The 18,767-nt window shown below is 45.4% G+C and overlaps 1 protein-coding gene across 3 annotated transcripts; it reads right to left on the reverse strand.

Moving 5' to 3' along the window:
• Positions 1–3,509: 3,509 nt before the first annotated feature.
• On the reverse strand, positions 3,510–18,447 carry LOC122389200 (proteasome subunit alpha type-5-like). Of its 3 annotated transcripts, none has more exons than XM_043380980.1 (6): positions 18,429–18,447; positions 15,732–15,808; positions 11,825–11,978; positions 11,307–11,479; positions 10,252–10,413; positions 3,510–3,860 (listed from the first exon to the last, which is right to left on the reverse strand). In XM_043380980.1, exons 2-6 carry the CDS (start codon positions 15,798–15,800, stop codon positions 3,696–3,698), a joined length of 723 nt encoding a protein of 240 aa, XP_043236915.1. In that variant the 5' UTR covers positions 15,801–15,808; positions 18,429–18,447; the 3' UTR covers positions 3,510–3,695. The 3 variants fall into 3 exon arrangements, with proteins under 3 accessions (XP_043236915.1, XP_043236914.1, XP_043236913.1); XM_043380979.1 differs by having other exon boundaries at positions 18,360–18,442; XM_043380978.1 differs by lacking the exon at positions 18,429–18,447 and adding an exon at positions 18,279–18,422.
• Between the last annotated feature and the right edge of the window lie 320 nt (positions 18,448–18,767).

Below are 18,767 nucleotides of genomic sequence, written 5' to 3' on the forward strand. Positions count from 1 at the left end.
GGGGGGGGCTATTCATAGCCCCCCCTCCTAACTCCGAAACTACTGGGCCGATCGTCAAAATTCAAACGGCGTCTGATAGCCCCGGAAAAACTGTCGAGCGAAACCTAATTTCATTGACCTCGAGGTCACCGATGACGTCACAGGTCAGGTCAAAGTAAAAATTATTAGCATTTTGGCTTCTTCACGTTTTGGGCTCTGGCCGCCGTCTTACAAGTCAGATCAGGCTCATTTTTGGTTCACACACTCGTGAACAGATGCTCTAGATACTCTGAGGGTACCAAACTTGTACTTTGATTTTCAGGTCAAGGTCAGGTCATCACAGGTCACGAAAATATTATATCATCCGTCGGTCACGTGACACATGTTTTATGGTCCATTTAGGCCAAACATTTCGAATTTGATGTCGTCTGTGTCATTCGAGGTCATTTTGAGTCAAATTTAGCTCAGGTCAGGTCACTTTCAGGTCAAAAAAGGTCAAATTTTGAAGTTATAATTTTTCAATAAAAAAGATGTCAATTGGATGCAGTTTGAGCTCAGGAACACGATGGTGCTATTTATATTGGCGTATGATGTCAAATTCGTGCTGAAAAATCGATTTGAAAAATTAATAATTGTTAATTTTTTGCAATAATGCGTATAACTTGGCCATTTTTGAAGATATTTAGCTTAAACTTGCTAGACTTAGTCATAATAATGCGTTCTATCACATATATTCCGGTTTTTTCGAAAAGTCAAAAAGTTTTTGAAAAAAAATGTAAAAATATAAATTTTGAATTTTATTATATAAAATTTTCGTAATTTTCAAAATTTCGAAAATCCGAGATAGCAGTTTGATAGCGCAGTCTATTCTGAGTCCGCTCATGCAAAGAAATTGGATCTAGCTTAAAAACTGAGCTCTTGGGAGCGATTGCCGTGGTTCAATGTTTTGCGTCGAAATCGGCCGAACATGACGTCACTCTGACGTCATTTCCGGCCGACCTATGGTAGGTACGAAGTTCAAATTTTGACACAAGGCGTCAAATTGATGCAGCCGAAGGTGCTGAAAGTTTGGCGTCGATACGTCAAGCGGTTTGGAAGTTATTGCAGAAAAACGGGAGGGGGGGCTATAAATAGCCCCCCCCCCCCAGTGGGGCGCGGGTTAATAGCGTTTTTTAGGACTATCTTCCCAACTCCACAATAACACCTACTAAAAAAAACGCAAAAAAGTTAAAAAGATAAGTCCCAATAAACTACCTAATACCTGCAAAATAAATTTTCGCTTTTCCGTATGCGGTATGCAGTTCGGCTACTGTTCCCGTAGTTCCTACCCCAACTATGTACTCGTAAGTACCTATATGCATCTTTAGCTTATTTGGACAGTCAATGGCTTCCAAGTTTCATCTGATAGCTTTGGCTTATCTTCTAAGAGATCTACGGATATTTTTAAACCTCTCCAAACCCATTGAATAACTGCATAGTGCATACGCCGAACGGGTTCGTTTGGTACGAACCGGCTCACCGTTTTACCCGTTTTACCTCTCACTGAGCTAGACTCTTATTGCGATAGAGATTCGTAGTAAAACAAGAGCTTGTTCGCTTTACGAAAAGCTGCGAGTTGTGCTAAAACTGGGAACATATACTACAATCGTCAAAAGCAAACGCCGCCTCAGAAACTCCGGCCGAATGTCGCCGCTCCGCCGCGCCAGCGCGGGACTACGTGCCATGCGGCACAGCATGCCTTCAGGCGCAGACTACCAGTGACATCTAGCGGCGGAATCGTAAGTAGCCGAATGTAACGCATCAGCAGCAAAACCGTTCGAAAAGAAGCCGAGTACAGTCGTGCCCGACATGCTTGTTTATCAGTTGATGAAATATACTTCATTCAGTTCCCCTCCCCCCTCCTCCACTACCTACAATTCACCCCGTCGCGCGGTTCGTCGGAAAGTCATTTCATTCACAAAAGAAACGAAACATAGCATTCGAAAGCTGACGGTGAGCTGATTCCAAAATGTAATTTTTATCAAAATCGTTCGATGGCCTTTCTAAGCAATTGCGTGTTTGTAAAAACGTAGTACATACCTATATATATTTTTTATTCAACGGGCTGTCACGTTCGGTCGAGCGACAGCCGAACGTCCCTTCCGTGGCCGGTCAGACGGGCCGAGAGCGCCGGGTCTGCGCGTCGATAAGGGTCATTTCACGCTTCTGTCTGGCTGACTTTGGTCCATCATGAGACTGAATTGTGTGATTGCGCCTTATTGGCGGGTTGAGACGCATATAATTATACACATTTGAGAATGTGTTCGCTAGAAATTGTTTTTCGATTTTACCTTTCACTGGAACGCGAGAAAACATGCCTATGATTTCAGTAATGTCTTGGTCAATGGTCACTCAGGACAGCTTGTTGAATAAAAAAGTATTACATTTTGACCAAAACACAATTTTTTAAAAAGGCTATCGAACGCTTTTGATAAAACTTACCAATATCTTTAAATCAGCTCACCGTCAGCTTTCGAATGGTAAATCTCGTTTCTTTTGTGGATGAAATGACTTTCCGACGAACGGTGGTCGTAGCTGGGGGAGCTGGGCTGTCGGCGCCGTATGCCAGATAGACGAGTACACTGGACCTATAATACGCTTCTGATCAACCCACTCACTCTATTGACACCCCATTGGCCGTTCCTTTCACACCCAACCAGCGATATGTGGTTAGCGGGCCGCATCTCCGTCCGTTTCCGTCCCACTGTATGTCGACAATGCGTCCTCATAGCCACAGTAAAAAGGCGCCAAAAGTGGATACGGTCACTCATCAGCGCCTTTATTCACCGAAATATGGACTGAATGCTCGCATAGGGTAGTGATCGCAATGACATAGCTTTTTTTACGACATGCATAGCACACGCGTGACCACGTTTGGTTCTCGTGTATGTTTTCTCGGGACAAGCTGATGCATGTGACGATATTCCAATTTTTAGCCCATCCCAATTGGTTCGTGTAAGGCTAAGCGAAAAGCGCCCTTCATTTAATAAGATAAAACATACTTAAAACTAAAATACTTCTGAAAAGGGACGGCCATTCCTCATCACTGAATTAAATGCAGTTCCTTTGTCGGTAGATACAGGTAGTAAAATATCCATCTGCACAGATGGCTGAGCACCCAAAGTTCAATCTTAAAGATACCTTTAATAGGATCGGAGAGCATTGGCTGAAGCTCAGAGCTACATGAAATGGCTGTTAGAGGCAAAATGTTTTTTTACGCTCTTCGACATCCCCAATAATCGTTTTGTTAGATTGGATGCACATTTTTCAGCATCGACTCCCTTATATCGACGGGTTACCAATCACCGTACATGTAAAATTACGGTACTTTGTTTGCATTTTACCTGTGTCCAAATACTGTGCAAAATTATTTGGGCATTTCCCGTCACTTGCCAACCCCAGATTTCCTCCACAATCGCGCCCATCTCATCGCTCTCCGTCAGCATATCGCCCCTTTTTCACCAAACAAACACAAACCTAAACGCACCGTACTTATGACAGGACAATGTATTAGCGGCGTCAACGGAACTCCAACGCAAGACACGTGCGTGGCGCTGGGAGCACACCTCCCAAGTCAGACCCAATATAGGTCCGGGACTCCGGGTCAATGTCAGACAGTGCGAGTCTTCACAGTCCCCCAAAACACCTCAGATGGTCACGTGACGGTCGGACACAGCTCAGATGTTGGCGATGAGCGTCTCGAGCTGCTCTTTCGAGTACATCTGGAAATTGTTCTCGGGTGTGATGGTGGCCAGTTCGACGTTGGAGGCGTTCAACTTCTCCTCCATCACCTGCTTCAGGATGGTCAGCGCCGACTTCAGCGCCTCCTTCAGCGTGATCGACTGGGAACAGAGACAAGAGAGTCGGGTCAGCGGTGATGGTACGGGCCAAGTAGTTAGCTATTTTTCTTAAACATTTAAAACGGTTTGAAGACAGGTCTGCTCATGACTGCAAAGTGCTGGAAATATTTGTGTTCGACAGTCAGCGCGATCAGACTTGTCCAGTGACGATAAATTGGTTCATTATTACATGAAATAAAATTCACGAAGACCATGTTGAGTTGCAACACATAGACACCAGTGACCTGTCGTTGTAGATGGTACAGTTGGGTCAGGAAAGATCCATAAAACAAAATTACCGCCCACGACTACCGCAGGAGTTTGGGTGCGTGACAAAGTGCCATGGCCGGCAGACAGTGGGCTGCCATGGCCGGCAGACAGTGGGCGCATGTCTGCAAGTTCGCTGCAGCGGTACCCAACTGTAAACTGACCGGGACGTGCGCTCCCCGCGGATTTCGCCCTGTCCCGCTGATTGTGAGTGATGACACCACATTAGACGACAATCCCAGTCGGCACAACTGACTAACGACCGCGAGCTCCGTCCGTGGGAGAGACGAAACCAGAGCAATATCCCAACGAGTCATTAGCAGCGGTGCAACCGGAAACCGTATGAATATCACGGGAATGGAGTATTATGGAACGAGCGATCGGATAGCGAGAACACAACCAACGCAGGGACAGGTGATTGTTTATGCGTCGACAGGTGAATAAACATGCAATTAGAATAAAGACAGGTGATTCGATAGTAGCGTCCCGCTATGATGCGCATTCTCCAGCCCAAGGTGCGTCACGCCGCGACTGGAGTCTGCCCCGTGTCCCGACATCCCCCTCCCCCCAGGGACTGCAAGTGGTGCAACGCACCCCTCGAGAATGCCGCAGAGGTAGGCAATATCCACGGCTTGCGGCAACACAAATAGAGCGGCCTTTCAGGCGGCGACCGGTCTATTCCACTGAAGCAGCACCGGTCGGGTTAATGTCGCCGCCGCCGAAGGGGCAGCGTCACTGAGTTTGGGTCACGACCAGACGGACCCTGCGGCCGGAGAGGGGTGGCGAGACGACGGGCGGGGTGGCGGGACGCCGGAGAGGGTGGCGGGGCGACGGGCGGGGCGGAGGGGATACCTGCCTCCGTTGCCGGGCGCTACTAAAGAACTTCAATAAACCCGTGCAAAAATCGCTGTCGTTGATAACGTTTTTGGCTAATTGCTTTCGAAACTACAGAATAACCAGAAAGAATATCTTTGAAAGCCAGATCAGTGCCATTTTTATTACAGTGGCCCTGATTTTTTGCCGTCTCCATTTGTCTGATCAAAGAAAACGGGAAATAAAACTTAAGACCCATCATTTTGCGTTGGCCCTCTCACTATGTTACCTAATTACGAATTTTCCACTTTCCGTGCGTGTCTACACCGACAAGTCCTCCCTGGTTCTCCTTAGACACGATTCTCGGCGCCCAGGGAGCGTTCAGCCCAACACGGACCCGAGGACAAAGCTGACGCGACAGCGGGGTGTCCAACCGGGGCACTGTGCCCGCGACGACAGGACCGTCCCTCGTCCTACACGTCAACCATCTCTGGGAGATTGGCTCGAGTGGCTCTGTCTGGACCGACGGGCGGCGGCCGCCCCCGCCCCCGCCCCCGCCGCCGCCGCCGCCGCCCCCGCCGCCAACACCGCCCCGTCCTCAGCTGAGTGAGTCGCCCGGCAGCACGGGACTGAACACGCCAACACCAATGCCATAATCAGTATGTACACTGTACAGGAGCCGTGTAGGTCTGGCGGTACGGATTTGGACGGGACCGATAATTGGTATCTGGCTTACGAAATTCACTTGGCTCGGGCGGTCTGCAAATACATTGAAATTTTGTAGCTTCTTCGAGACCGAACCGAAACACCACAGAGCTCCGTTTTACAGGCAAATGATTTAAGGGATCATTTCGGCGGTTCGTCGTGCTCATGCTGCACATCTTTAAAATATAAGAAAGGGTGACGATCGTATCGAAAGGGAAAATTGAGACACAAATACTCTTGCATGAAAATAACGCATAAAAAACAGCACGCAGATCGAAAATTCGCGCATCTTTCTTACAAACGGCACCTAGCCATTCCTAAAACAACGAGCATGTTGGACACTATTGTCGTGAATTAGCTAGTATCTGAAGTTCACGCTCGATTTAAACCCTCCCGGCGCTCCATGCATAGAACGAGGTTATTTACAACACAAAGCATAAAGCTCATCGCATTATTCCACAATGAAACACAACAGAACCCTAATCCCCTGACGCAGCCGTGAAGCAATTAAACTGCATTAAAGGGACTGTCCCACCTTCAAAAAATTGCTTTGATATACTGTTCTTGTGTTGCAAGACATAGATTATGGGCCCCTTTACACGAAATTGGCAAACATTCGGCCCATAGTTGGCTAATTGTTTAAAAATTCCAATTTAAAGCTTTTGGATCGATTACGTCATATGCTTGTTTTTTTATCGGGCAAAGTTTTTTTCCTAGCTGCCAAATCGGTGGCACAAAGTTTTGTTACGCTTCTGCCGCGAATAGCACAAACATTGCGCATGAACTCAGGAAATTGATAAACATGTTCAATGTTCATGGAAAGGATTGAAATGAAAATTGGAAAATTGAAGCTTGAACTTTGTCCAGAAGAAGGTCGCAAACTGTAAAGAATATCAACAAGGCCTTATTTATCATTTTTAAAAGGTTATAGAATGCTCCCTAATAAGCAAAAGCAAGATATTGATGTTTGATTATTGATGCTGCCCACAATGTCTTGGGCACATGGATGATGGAAGTGAGCTCAACTTCAATAATCAGACCTAAGAATCACAATGGATATAGCCATGAGCCAGACTGCAAAGAAGGGCAATTTTGTCTAGATTTTGTCAGTGCGGAGTGCGGACTCCTTCGTCTGGTGCGGATTTAAGTGTGGTGCGGTGCGGATTTGGTTTAGTGTGGTGCGGATGTAGTGTAGCGGGGTGCGAATTTGGCTTGCTGTGGTGCAGATGTGTAGCATTGTGGGGATTTGAGGTCAGTGCAGATTTTGACTGGCCATTTTGGGGTTCGGTGCATTTTTTGTGTTCTCTCAGGCCTCAGCCCCCTTTGGTGTGAATTTTCGGGCTCTGTTTGAAGGGTTTGTGTCAATTTTGAGCTTGGGAGTTGGGCCAGTGCTCCTTGGCGACCTGAGAGCCATACTCTGCAGTACTGGCCTGGGCCCATGAGCAAAGTAATATAATATAGTCTGTTCAAGATTCAATATAATAAGTCTGCAAAACACATTCCAGCAATTGTAATTGAAGCAGAATGAATTGTAGTGAACTGCATTTGTATTTTTGTTGTGTCTGTGAAAAATAATAAATATACCTACCTATTGGAAAAATCGTGGCCTTTCAGCACATTTGGCAGAGTTGTGTGACTGATTTAGTGGCTCATGTGGAACGCAACGAGCTGCGGAACAAGCTTGAATAGCATTTTGCCTCAGGGCTATCTGCCAGAAACATTTCATCTGCATAAATTTGCCTACAGGCAAGTCTGACAAATTTGTGGATTAACTGGGGTCCTTGTGAGCCTGCATATTAAATTCTAGCCCACCAGCTCAGCCCTATTCTCAGTTTCAGCATTCAGCATGATAACAGTTCTGATCAAGTTCTGATTGTCACCACCTGAGACACCAATGGAGTCCTCTGAAATTTTGCCTTTTTATTAGATTATTTGTAAGAGTTTCAGCTACATTTACATAGACCAAACGTTTCACTCTCAAAGATCTGCGACCCACCCCACTCGTCCAGTAGGATGCCTGGCGCGCAAACAGTCCAGCAGTGAGCTGCCAGCCGGTATGCAGGGCAGCAGCAGGCGGCGGCAGCAACAGTAACTAGTGAACATGTCTTGGACTGCAGCCACGACATGATCTAGGCTAGCATCTATTCAATTTGTCCATGTACAAGTACCACAGCTCCTGCCCGAGGTCGCGCAAGTCAGGGAACTGACCACCTCTGCAGCCCAGGCGTGGTTCACTGACTCAAGACATTTCAACTGACCAGTCAGAGTTTATGTTTTGCAACTTTTATCCAAGTTATTTGTAATTGTAATATTCTAAACTGAATTTTAGGCATGACTTCATTTTTCAAGAGCTACACAGAACACGCCTTCCCTGTACAGCACGTCTATTGTCCTAACATTAGTCAAATAGTTGCAAGAAGCGACGTGATTGCGGAACCTGCCTGTTTTGAAGCCCTGTTGTCTGTTGGGTGACACTGCACAGAGGTAAGGATGGGGTGTGATTTTGCTGCTGTTTGTCAGGTGCAATATGTGTGTCAATGATCACAAAGTACTCTGAAAGGTTTAAAAAATGCACAGCATGGCCTAACGAGGCACATTACCTAGGTTTTGACAAGCAGCGCAGCGAATGTGGTACAATGGCCCAGTCCCATGCTCATGTTAGTAGCTGGATCTGCTCCCAGGAAATAAAGGTAAAACACTATTGACAGCTTCAAGATGAAATCTGCAGGAAAACTAAGCCATCTATAAAATCTAACATAAGCTTAAAAGCACAACAGAGCATTTCTTATTCAACATGCAGCACTTCCGCTTTCATCCGCCATCAGCAACTCAGTTCAAAGAATGATACATTACATCACTAAAATTTATTTCAAAACACCTCTGCATGGTGTTTACACAAACAACAGTTCTTTACTAGGCATGGTCGACCTCAGGCCACCCACACTTCAGCATACAGGGTATTATCAAATATCAATGTTTAACGGCTCAAGGTTAGTCGTCTTGGATGCTCAGAAATAAAAAGGTGAACATTCAATGTCTCTTCCTTAGTTGTCACCATCAATAGATTGTGGACTCCTCAGAGCATGTCTTGATTATGGAGTTGAAACAGCAGTGAGCAAATCATTTATCATTTTGATACTATTTTTAGAGTTGCACACTTGAACTTGACACCTGCCATTGATAAGTTCATGGTTCTTGCATTCTCCAGTCACATTTAGGACGGCCTCTTAACTATTTAAATACAAAAATAAAAATACTACAAGAATTAGAAGACTATTAGAATTAGTTTTGGTTTGGCATATCAATTTATTTCTCCACCTCGTGGCACCGGAACGAATGTGCGCTGTTCCAAGAGGCGTTGTTATTTTTCAAGGTTTCGATAAAAACAAGTCGACAGATACAGAAACTTCGGAAAAGGCGGAAACGTCACAGGTTTTAAGTGCCAATACCAATACATTGTGGCACTTATTTGCACAGATGTCAAAATCAAACACAAATTTCTTTGCGATGAAGTAATTGCTGGAGAAACGGTTTTCACGGCTCTGATTTTCAAAGAACGCCCATCAAGATGGCTATCTCAACTCAATTCTAATGTTAAGGTGGGACAGTCCCTTTAATTCCATTGAAACATTGGCATCTATTGTCCGAGGAGCGACTGGCGTCCTCCACAATACACTTTCGTCACCAAAGGCCCTTCGTTGACCTTGGGTGACGATTTCATATGACTGCGCCGCCATTCAACTGCAAAGACTTAAGTTTAGTTCTCCAAAACTCCAAACTCCAAAGGTAGACGATAAAAGATCGCCCACTGGGTGTTCATCGGGTTTTAGAAGAGGGTCAACGGGCAAATGAAGCGTATCGTTATAGACACTGACAACGTTGAGGCAGTCCAACCCAATCCATTGCTGGTGTACGAACTCAAACAGTACTGATAACTTGCTTTCGAAACATTCACATTGTGGGGAAAGGCCTGACAAAGTATTTTTCGTCGGCCGTTATTCAATTGGTATAAACAAGTGTTTGCAAGGATGATTATCTCGGAAAGGGCAGGCACATTACCAGCTACAATAGTTTTCCTTTAACCGAGGAACTCTTTAAACAAGACGTGTTATACACCGGATCATCCTTACCCTCTCCCGTTGTTAACTGACTAACTTTGTACAGTACACTCCCAATGGAAGCAACGATCAGAAGGCCCTTTGACAGAAGGCGATCGGTGCACAAGCACGCACAACTGAAACAGCTGAGGATTCTGAGAAAACGATACAGCATAAGCAAAGCCTTATAAACTGGCAGGCTATTCAGCACCACCGGACATTCAGATACTGTTGCAAGTTGAAGGACGAGCGTGCCACTGTCCGTTCACCTCAAGTAGTTTGGATTCAGAATTAGCAGCACTAAGAACGGTTGATCATTGATCACCGATGTCTTAACCTAGACAAGGTTATCGCCACGAGTAGGCGCGGTGTTCTGCAGACTGAATAGACTGACCCGTCCCTCTCCGATTCCGAATGTTTCGTAAGATGTCAAGTCGAGAAGTAAGCTCTCACTACGTTGAGTCCACTGCTCAACCAACTGAGCTCCGATCCTCCCTGCCTCAATCTCTCACCTTGTGGTACGTCTCCTCGAGACTCTGCTGTGCTCCCTCGCTGCCCGAGCCGATGGCCTTTGCGCTGTACCGCACAAATGTGCCCGACGGGTCCATGTGGTATAGCTGAGCGCCATTCTCGTCGATACCGCCAAACAGCATCGCCACGCCGAACGGTCGCGACTGGCAGCGGACACAAGCGAGTTAGACGAGGTCATACGGGGTCAGGGGAGAGGTCATACGGTCAGGGAGAGATCAGTGGAGGTTACGGGGAGGTCAGTCAGGGTCACAGAGTCACCGGCATTCAAGACGAGGTCACAGGCAGGTCAGACGAGGTCACAGAGAAAGGAAGAGGTCTTAGGTGAAACAGAAGACGTCACAAGGTCAGAGAGAGGTTAGTAGGAGTCAGAGTAAGGGAGAGGTCAGTAAGGATTCCGGAGAGGTCAGTCAGCGTCACAGGGTAATTGAGAGGTCCGAATAGATCACAGGGTCAGGAAAGGAGGGATAGGTTACGGGCAGGTCAGCCTAGGTCACAGAGAGCGGTGTCAGTTTGGGTCATACGAAGAGGAAAAGGCCACATGGTCGGAGGCAGAGGGGAGCATCATGTCGCTCACAGCGCCCAGTCACGCGCCATCCGTGCTTCTCCTGACTCACAGTGGGCAGTTAAGACTTACAAAAAAGCGGCAGTGCAGACTGCGGAGAAGCATCAACAAAAAAAAAAACGATTATTTGACCGACTCCATATATAAAGATAAACAGGCGCTTCATGTCAATAAAAAGCAGCATTCAGGCTAAACGACGATTTGCATTTAAGAATGTAACAAGAGATCGGTCACATGCGAGGTCACATGCGAGTGTCAGCCAATTCCGACTGCTTCCAGTTCCCACATTATCCAGCTGCAAATCAGGACTCCATTGTTGAACAAATTCAACGCAGAAAAACTGTTTCGCAAACCGACCTCCTATGTTTTCCCTCACACTACCTGCAAACTTGTCTAACAGCCATAGCCCCACCCTCTGTCCAATACCCACCCCTGCCCTCTCCTGGAGAAAGGGGGGAGGGGGCAGATACGCACCATGGCAGTTTCCGCGTCAGCGTCGCCGAACTGGATGGCCAGGTTGGAGACGGCCAGCGCCACCGACTCGACCTTCATGCGCTCGTTGTAGAGGAACCAGTGGTTCTGCGCCTCCACACGGGCCCGGTCAATCATGGTCCGGGAGTCGGCGATCAGACCGGAGACGGCGCAGCCTGACGGAGCGGCAGCGGGGTCAGAAGAGGTCAACAGGGGGTCAACGGAGTTAGAAGAGGTCAGCACGGGGTCATCAGAGGTCAACAGGGGGTCAACTGGCCTCTTAAAAAACAGCTGAAACAGCTAAAATAAGGCAGTTGATAATGCTTTCTTTCTATCTCGTTTTGGGGCTATGCAGTTACTATGCATCATTCATAAAGACACGAACAGACATCAATCTTCAAAATCAAAAGCGAATCACTAATTATCCAACAATTTTGCCACATGCTTCCCCTTGCACACTGATAATAAAGATAACTGATATTTTTCGTTTGACTCCGACCAGAGTGCCTTTGAACACCAACCGATGTGTTTGTCGATTTCGACGATCTTCTCTAGTGTTGTGGGCTCCATGAGAGGAGAGGTGACGCGTTTCTCGACGGCCAGCACCACACCCTCTGACGTCTGGATGCCGATGGCCGTGGAGCCCAGCTTGATGGCTTCGATGGCGTACTCGACCTGAGAAGGACGGGATGGTGGTTGGTGGTGGTGATCGTACTATTCGTGAGAATGACAAAATGCTGGTGATGGTAACCGTACTTCTCGTAAAGAGAACAGTATGGCGTTGTGATCAGGTCCTGGAGTCATTACTATATAGGCGGACCAATTTATCATAGTTAAGCATAAAGAATGTAGTTAGCTAGCTTATTACGCGACTGATAGAAGCTGCCACATACGAACCAGAAAAGTAAGCACGACCTGCCCGATCCCCGCACAAATCGATACAGCCCATAGCACTCGGAACAAATCACACATATCACTGGAAACCAGAGTATATATGCATTATCAGCAAGCAGAGATGCTAGCTATCGAGCTACGGCCGGCAGTCAGGTTCCAGTGCCCAGCAGTAACAAGATACACTTGTAGTAGAGATGAATACGCGAACACGATACCACGGCACGATACCACGGCAATGGCTTCCAAATACTAGAGCATAATCAGCATTTATAAACAAATGTCAAACAATAACGTAGGTTCTCCATATAGATTAGGTTCCATTGGCGAGTACGAGGGTGTTTTTGAGGAAAATCCACAGCAATACCACACCGATAGCAGAGCCATTATTCGGCCATTATTCGGCCATGCATCATTTGCTAGTGGTTTGGAGAAGTAGTGTGACAGGCAACGCTTCTCTAGCCCGGTAGAGGAGCGAAAAGGACACCGTACAATTGACAGAAGTACGATCAGACTAGCCTGCCACCATCGCTTCGGGGCGCGACCGACTGGTCAGGTGCCTATATAGGGTATCCTACCGAACGGTCCCGTAACCCCACGGGGAGACCGCACCCGACTCAGTGAACTGACGACACAACTATCTGCGCTGCAAACAGAGGACGACATCTCGGGGTCTACGGGCAAGACACAGCAATGTCAAATATATAACCCCGGGGAACAAATGCGTCCAATGTAAAAAGATGCGATGCACGACTAGTGCTCTACAATCTACACCTGCCATGGACTGCAGGAAAGACCGTGCTCGAAAGCGATTTAATTGGACCAAGAGTCACCAAAACACCGAAGGGATACGACCAGCGAATCGGCAATTAAACGCAGCGCGGCAACGGTCTAAACCACTTTCCATCGTAACCAGTGGCAGTGTGATCAGCTATCGCTTCGATAAATACATGTGTCGCAAAATGTCGGAATAAATTATTCACTTAATGAAATCACAGCCAGATTCATATCGTGTTTCATCTACTCTGTATAAGATTGCACGGTAACTAGCCAGCAGCTGTAAGTGTAAATAAGCTGATAAGGCATGGCTGATGCAGTTCGATGAAAATATGCCTGAAAAACAGCCTGGAATTTGTTCAACATCAAAGGACGATACGTTACTAAACCGCATCGGCGCTGCTAAGCTAATCCTGGCATATTTGAGCATGTTTGATTACGCATAATATGCACGGAATTAATTGAGCTCCAGCTGCCATGAACCTTTCACCGCCTATAGGAATGAGTGTTTCTATCTAAAAACGACAACATGCGAATAATTACGCATCTAACTGCAGGCACTGAAGCTAACAATAGTATGTAAGCGCTCAATATAATTCAGAGCGAACGACGCACAGTGGGCTTAAATTTAAGAAAATAACCAATACAGTATTCACTGTGGCACCGATCTGATTGATAAATCACTGCTTATCGTTGCATTGTTGTCCCTTTCCACTTTTTTAGAACAACTCACACGGAACTCCATGCATGAACAGAGCATGCATGGAAACACAATACAAAAACCAAACCCAGTCCAAACTGCAAAGGATATCGATAAATTTCGTCAGTAAATTGCATTTAACATAGTTTTCTGTGCGTACGTCAAGGTTCAATGCCAGGTAACTTTGAACTTCAGTTATAATCAAGCAAAACAAAAATAGTTTCTTGCAAACAATCGGCGCACAGTATTCCCAACCGACCCCTACGACCAGTGTCGAGTCAGAGCGACCTCGTAATGCAGCACATAGCACTGTCGCTCCCCGCCAACTCAACGGACAATCGCGCTGGCACCTCGAACGGGCGTCTAAAGAGCCGCCCGAATAGGCGGTAACGACTGCCAGCCCATAGCCTTCTGGATTAGACGGGCACTCTATGTGGGGCGCACCATCACACATATCCACTTTTACCCGCCGCCTCCAAACTATCATCTCAAGGCGAAACAACGCATCGAGCGTCTTCCACGAACTATTGAGCTCGATGAGGTCAAGTGCCCTTACCCAGCGTATACGAGCAAGTCCGTTTAAACTGTTGCTTAACCCTATTAGTGGCAGGGGGGGGGTTGTTTTTATCCACCCCTCAGGTTTTTCGGGAATATCTCCGAAACCGCTGAAGCTACGATGCTGAAATTTTCTGACTTTTCCTAAAACTAAATTGGGCACATTCCCTGAAAATTTCAAGTTCATAACTTTACCAGGGGCGGCTCCAGAGCACTGGGAATTGGGGGGTCCTATTCGTGAAGCGAGTCATTTGGGCGAAGATCACGATGCTGCACCAGTTTTACGAACAGTGAATAAAAGGTATCATGTGATAACATATACAGTTATTGTGCATCCTCTTTTGACACGTTTTTGCTATAATAGGCGGATCCAGGCGTCCAAAAAGGGGGGTTATGTTTTACCTCCCAACATAGGTGCCCTGACACCGCCTATGCATTACCAATACAATTTTAGGCGTTCTCTCATAAGAAAATTATAACATAACAAGACCATTACCACCCTTTTTAGAAACAGTACCAACAAAAACCTTATTTACTATACTTTTTGTGTACCCCCAATCTCAATGATCTGTATCCGCCTATGATTTTTGAAAATGCATATTTTTAGGATCCATGTGAATTCCTGGTTCATTCTCTATCGATCGGCAAAAGTTGCGTTAAGATTGGTTCAGAAACCTGGCCGTGATAAACAGTCTAAAATGTATCTGCAATTTGCCCGTTTTTACCCCCCTCTACCCCCTATTGACATTTTTTAATTTTTATTTTTTAGAAATGTAGATCACGTTGAGCGAAATCGAATGCCGTTTGAATTTTGAAAATCGGCCCGTTAGATCTCGAGATATCAAGGGGGGGTCGTAAACAGCCCCCCCCCCCCTGCCACTAATAGGGGGTAGCCAGGAGCCTGCCACTAATAGGGTTAAGTTTGCGAACAATGAGTCTTCGCCTTATATGTAGGTGTGTGTTGATCGTAAGTTTGCCCGTTTCCGGCGATGGAAGGCTAATTCCAACACCAGCAACAGAAGAAGCATTCAGTATGACAAAGTTTATGTCGGCAAATATATAATTTAATAAAATCTTGCTCCAATAGCCGTCGTCGCAGCTTCTTTCTAAGAAGACTCGATACCGATCAAATACATTTGTCTTCAAGTCAAACGTTAAATGCAGTCACTGACACTTGGTTAAATAGGTAATTGCTTATCTGATACCGAATCTAACTTCGTCGCTCAACATATGTATCAAAAGCTCCGTTACGAAAGCTGGGATCTTCAGAAAAAGAAGCAAGTCACTGTCACAGAGCAGACGTGAGGCGAGAGAAGTAAGCTAGCTACCACTGTGAGCTATCATATCACTATAAAATAAAGTAACAACACACATAAATGCCTCCTGGTTCATCATTCCAAACATGTCAACTAGGATACTTATATAGGTACCGATACAGTTATCGATAGACTCGCCTTCGGCACGAAGCCCGCCCCGGCCAGCGCGACCAGCGTTCTGTAACTCACCTGAAAGAGACGTCCCTCGGGAGAGAAGGTGTTGACGCCGCGGTCATATTCAGAGCGTGTGAGGAACATGACTGACGCTGGAACAAACGGGCGCTTCAGTTAGTAAAGATTCGCTAGTGTATAGTTTGAAGTACGAATATTCATCAATATATCAAGGCAGTATATCAAAACATATAGCATAAACAAGACTTCAGAGTAACACACTAAGCAATGCTTTTGCTGTTTTAGAGGAACCGAGGAGCCAGGAGACTAAGGAAATCTGAGGAACAAACAAAAATGTTATAATTTTTCATGATAGCGCCGACCTATGATATTGGATACCTATGTGTAACAATGCCACTAGAGAGGATCTCAGAAACATTGCCTGAAGCGCCAACCTTTCAAAATGACACTTATTATCATAATTGCCATCTGACACAGGCTCATCTTCTTCCCGCCTTTGTATCCATATTGTTATTTCCAAACTTCTCTGTATCCACATAGCTTGGCCTGATCTCCACATTTGTTCGTAACGCATTTTGTCACCTATCATATCTCTCCTTCTAATCAATCTTTCGTCTACAGATCTTCAATAATTCTTCATCAGCTGATCTTCACGACCCCAAATCTTCACCCATGTACGTGGATGTTCAGCCAAACAGGTATGCATGTTTTTGAATATATATGAAAGCATGAATCTTCCTCTGCAAACCTTCGTCCATGAATGTTTGTCCACTTCATAACAGCAGTACCCCTATGGCTATGACCCAGGACCCCCCCCCCCCCCCCCCCAGCTTGGCAGTGAAGTATGACAGTAGTGTGGATTGAATCAATATCCCTCGAGTCTTATAACTGTGTTATTGGTAGGATGGTTGGCATTGTTGGACTCTGAGGAAAATGGCAGCTGCCTGCTCCTGGCTTAGGAAAACATCTAGCCTTTTGTCATTGGCATTCCTACACCTAGTTCCCATATAGTTAGGTAAGTGACGCTGGGGGTGTTGGTCCCTATCATGGTGATTGGACTGGACATTTAGAAAAGTGTTAGACATGAATTGCAGTGAATCTCACATACCTAGGAGTATGACATGAGAAAGGGGGCTGGAGAGTGCCATCTTATAGTCTTAGTAAGGGGGAGGGCAGGATCCTGTTGGATCTAACTCCATGATAGCAGGCCTCCGGGACTTTCCAAAATAGGATGCAACAGCAGGCTAGGTGTGGGGGATGAGGGGGTCACAAAATGCAAATTGTACAGACTAGGTATGTCATAGATACTGACTGGTGTGGTAGGATTAACAACTCTTTGCTGCCAAAGAATTGGGTGGACAAAAAATTTAGTCAACAATTTCAAGGGAATATATTCGATGAAAATATGCAAAGAATAAATGAAAACACAAGAATGAACAGCTAAAATTGAAACCAAACAAACTCAATACTTAAAACTTTCAAAGAACTTTGATGAGAAGAAATGATGCAACTTAGGAGTTGCAGGACAAAGAAGAGCTGCACAATACAGAGAGATATAGGTAAAGCCAGGTTTAAAGTAGACTATGCTTAGACAATGATCTATTTGGTGCCTACTGCCCACATTGGTCATAGGTCATAGGCTGTGATTCAAAGACAAATTGCTCAGGAATGGTTGTGACGGCACCCAGTGCTGCCAGTCATCTCTTCGTGAAGCTATGATCAGTTTCAGCATCAATCCCATCTTGCAGCAGGGAGTTCCAAAGCTATACTGCGCATCTTGTGAAGGCCATTGCCCATTTTTCTTGGTTTGTAGGTACCTGGCTCCTTTACTTTCAGTTTCTTGTTATGTCAATGATCTTATGTTCATTCCTGTTTTCTTCAAAAAGCTTGTTGTAATCGAGCCTTGTCACCCCCCGCATGATTATGAAAGCCAGTATCAATTCACCTCTTCATTCCCTCTTTTTTATACCACAGACGATGTATAATAGCAATTCGCAGTTGCAAAATGTTAATACCCAAAATGTTATCACCTCAATCATCTGAAATCTTATAGGTGACCCGTGACAATATCATAGCCTTTGTAATTTTTGCCGATGGGTAGCAAATAAGTGAGTCATAACAATAGTGGCATTGTTGGCACTCATGGCAGTGTTAACTTTTCATATAATATAAATAATGACAATGAACTGGGTAAAAAAAAAACTGGTAACAAACACCGAAATACCCAACACCAACAGGCAACAGCAAATGATGAATAAACTCTCCAAATGTGAAACTCTCCAAATCTGAAACTGAAGAAGAGACGAGTGAACTCCCATCTGCGCCAGACCTCTTTCTGTCATCGCATAGGGGACAGCTGGAACAGTCTCAGTCTCCCTGCAGATGTCGTTGCGGCACCGAACTTGAACACATTCAAGAACCGTCTCGACAAGCTGTGGGTGAACAGGAAGTATACCCTGCGAACTGATTAAGCATGTGGTGCCAGGATGAGCTAAAAGCTACATGGTTGATGTATGGGAGAAGCAAATGACCGGATTTCCTACAGGTCCTTTGTTGACCGTCCTAAAAATCCGTAACCACTATTCTATTCTAAATGAAACCTACTTTGCAGGTCCTTGGGAGTCCGATTGGTATTTCCGAAGGCTATATGTATTTCCGGTATTTCAATAAATATATAATACCCACACAAATTGCCGGTAAATTGAAAGGTGTAAATTGAAAATAGCGGAGCTCAAAAGGTAAACAGCAAGTCACCATGCAATGGGAATGTAACACATGCGCAGCGTTAGCTGTCATGAGGCCGATTCAGTTTTTTTGCAAGATTTTGTTAAAAACTTTTTCTGCTAAATTAAACCCTAATTTATTCATTAATTTATCGAGCGATTAAAAACTTTTTCAAATAAAAAAAAATCAGCAATCATATGATATGTTCATGTTCCTGGATATGCCTCATTTGTCGACAATTCCTACGCAACTGAGCTTTTGATCAAGATTCCAACTTCTGTTCAAAATGCAGACTGTAGGCAATCGTTAGCAAATTGTCATAACAATTTACCTCTAAAAATGTATTCTTGTCTTTCATTGGCTTACATT

The sequence above is a fragment of the Amphibalanus amphitrite genome, unplaced genomic scaffold (assembly GCF_019059575.1).
Source record: "Amphibalanus amphitrite isolate SeventyFive unplaced genomic scaffold, NRLGWU_Aamphi_draft 000347F_arrow, whole genome shotgun sequence".
NCBI lineage: Eukaryota > Metazoa > Arthropoda > Thecostraca > Balanomorpha > Balanidae > Amphibalanus > Amphibalanus amphitrite.

Bases quoted from the DNA above. Each gene is read 5' to 3' on its own strand.
- LOC122389200 (XM_043380980.1), bottom strand. From the start codon at position 15,800: ATGTTCCTCACACGCTCTGAATATGACCGCGGCGTCAACACCTTCTCT. The intron at 11,480-11,824 runs GTTGGTGTTCAA...CCGCTCCGTCAG, and splicing joins CGAAATCGACAAACACATCG to GCTGCGCCGTCTCCGGTCTG. The intron at 10,414-11,306 runs GTGCGTATCTGC...GTCCGCTGCCAG, and splicing joins CTGACGCGGAAACTGCCATG to TCGCGACCGTTCGGCGTGGC.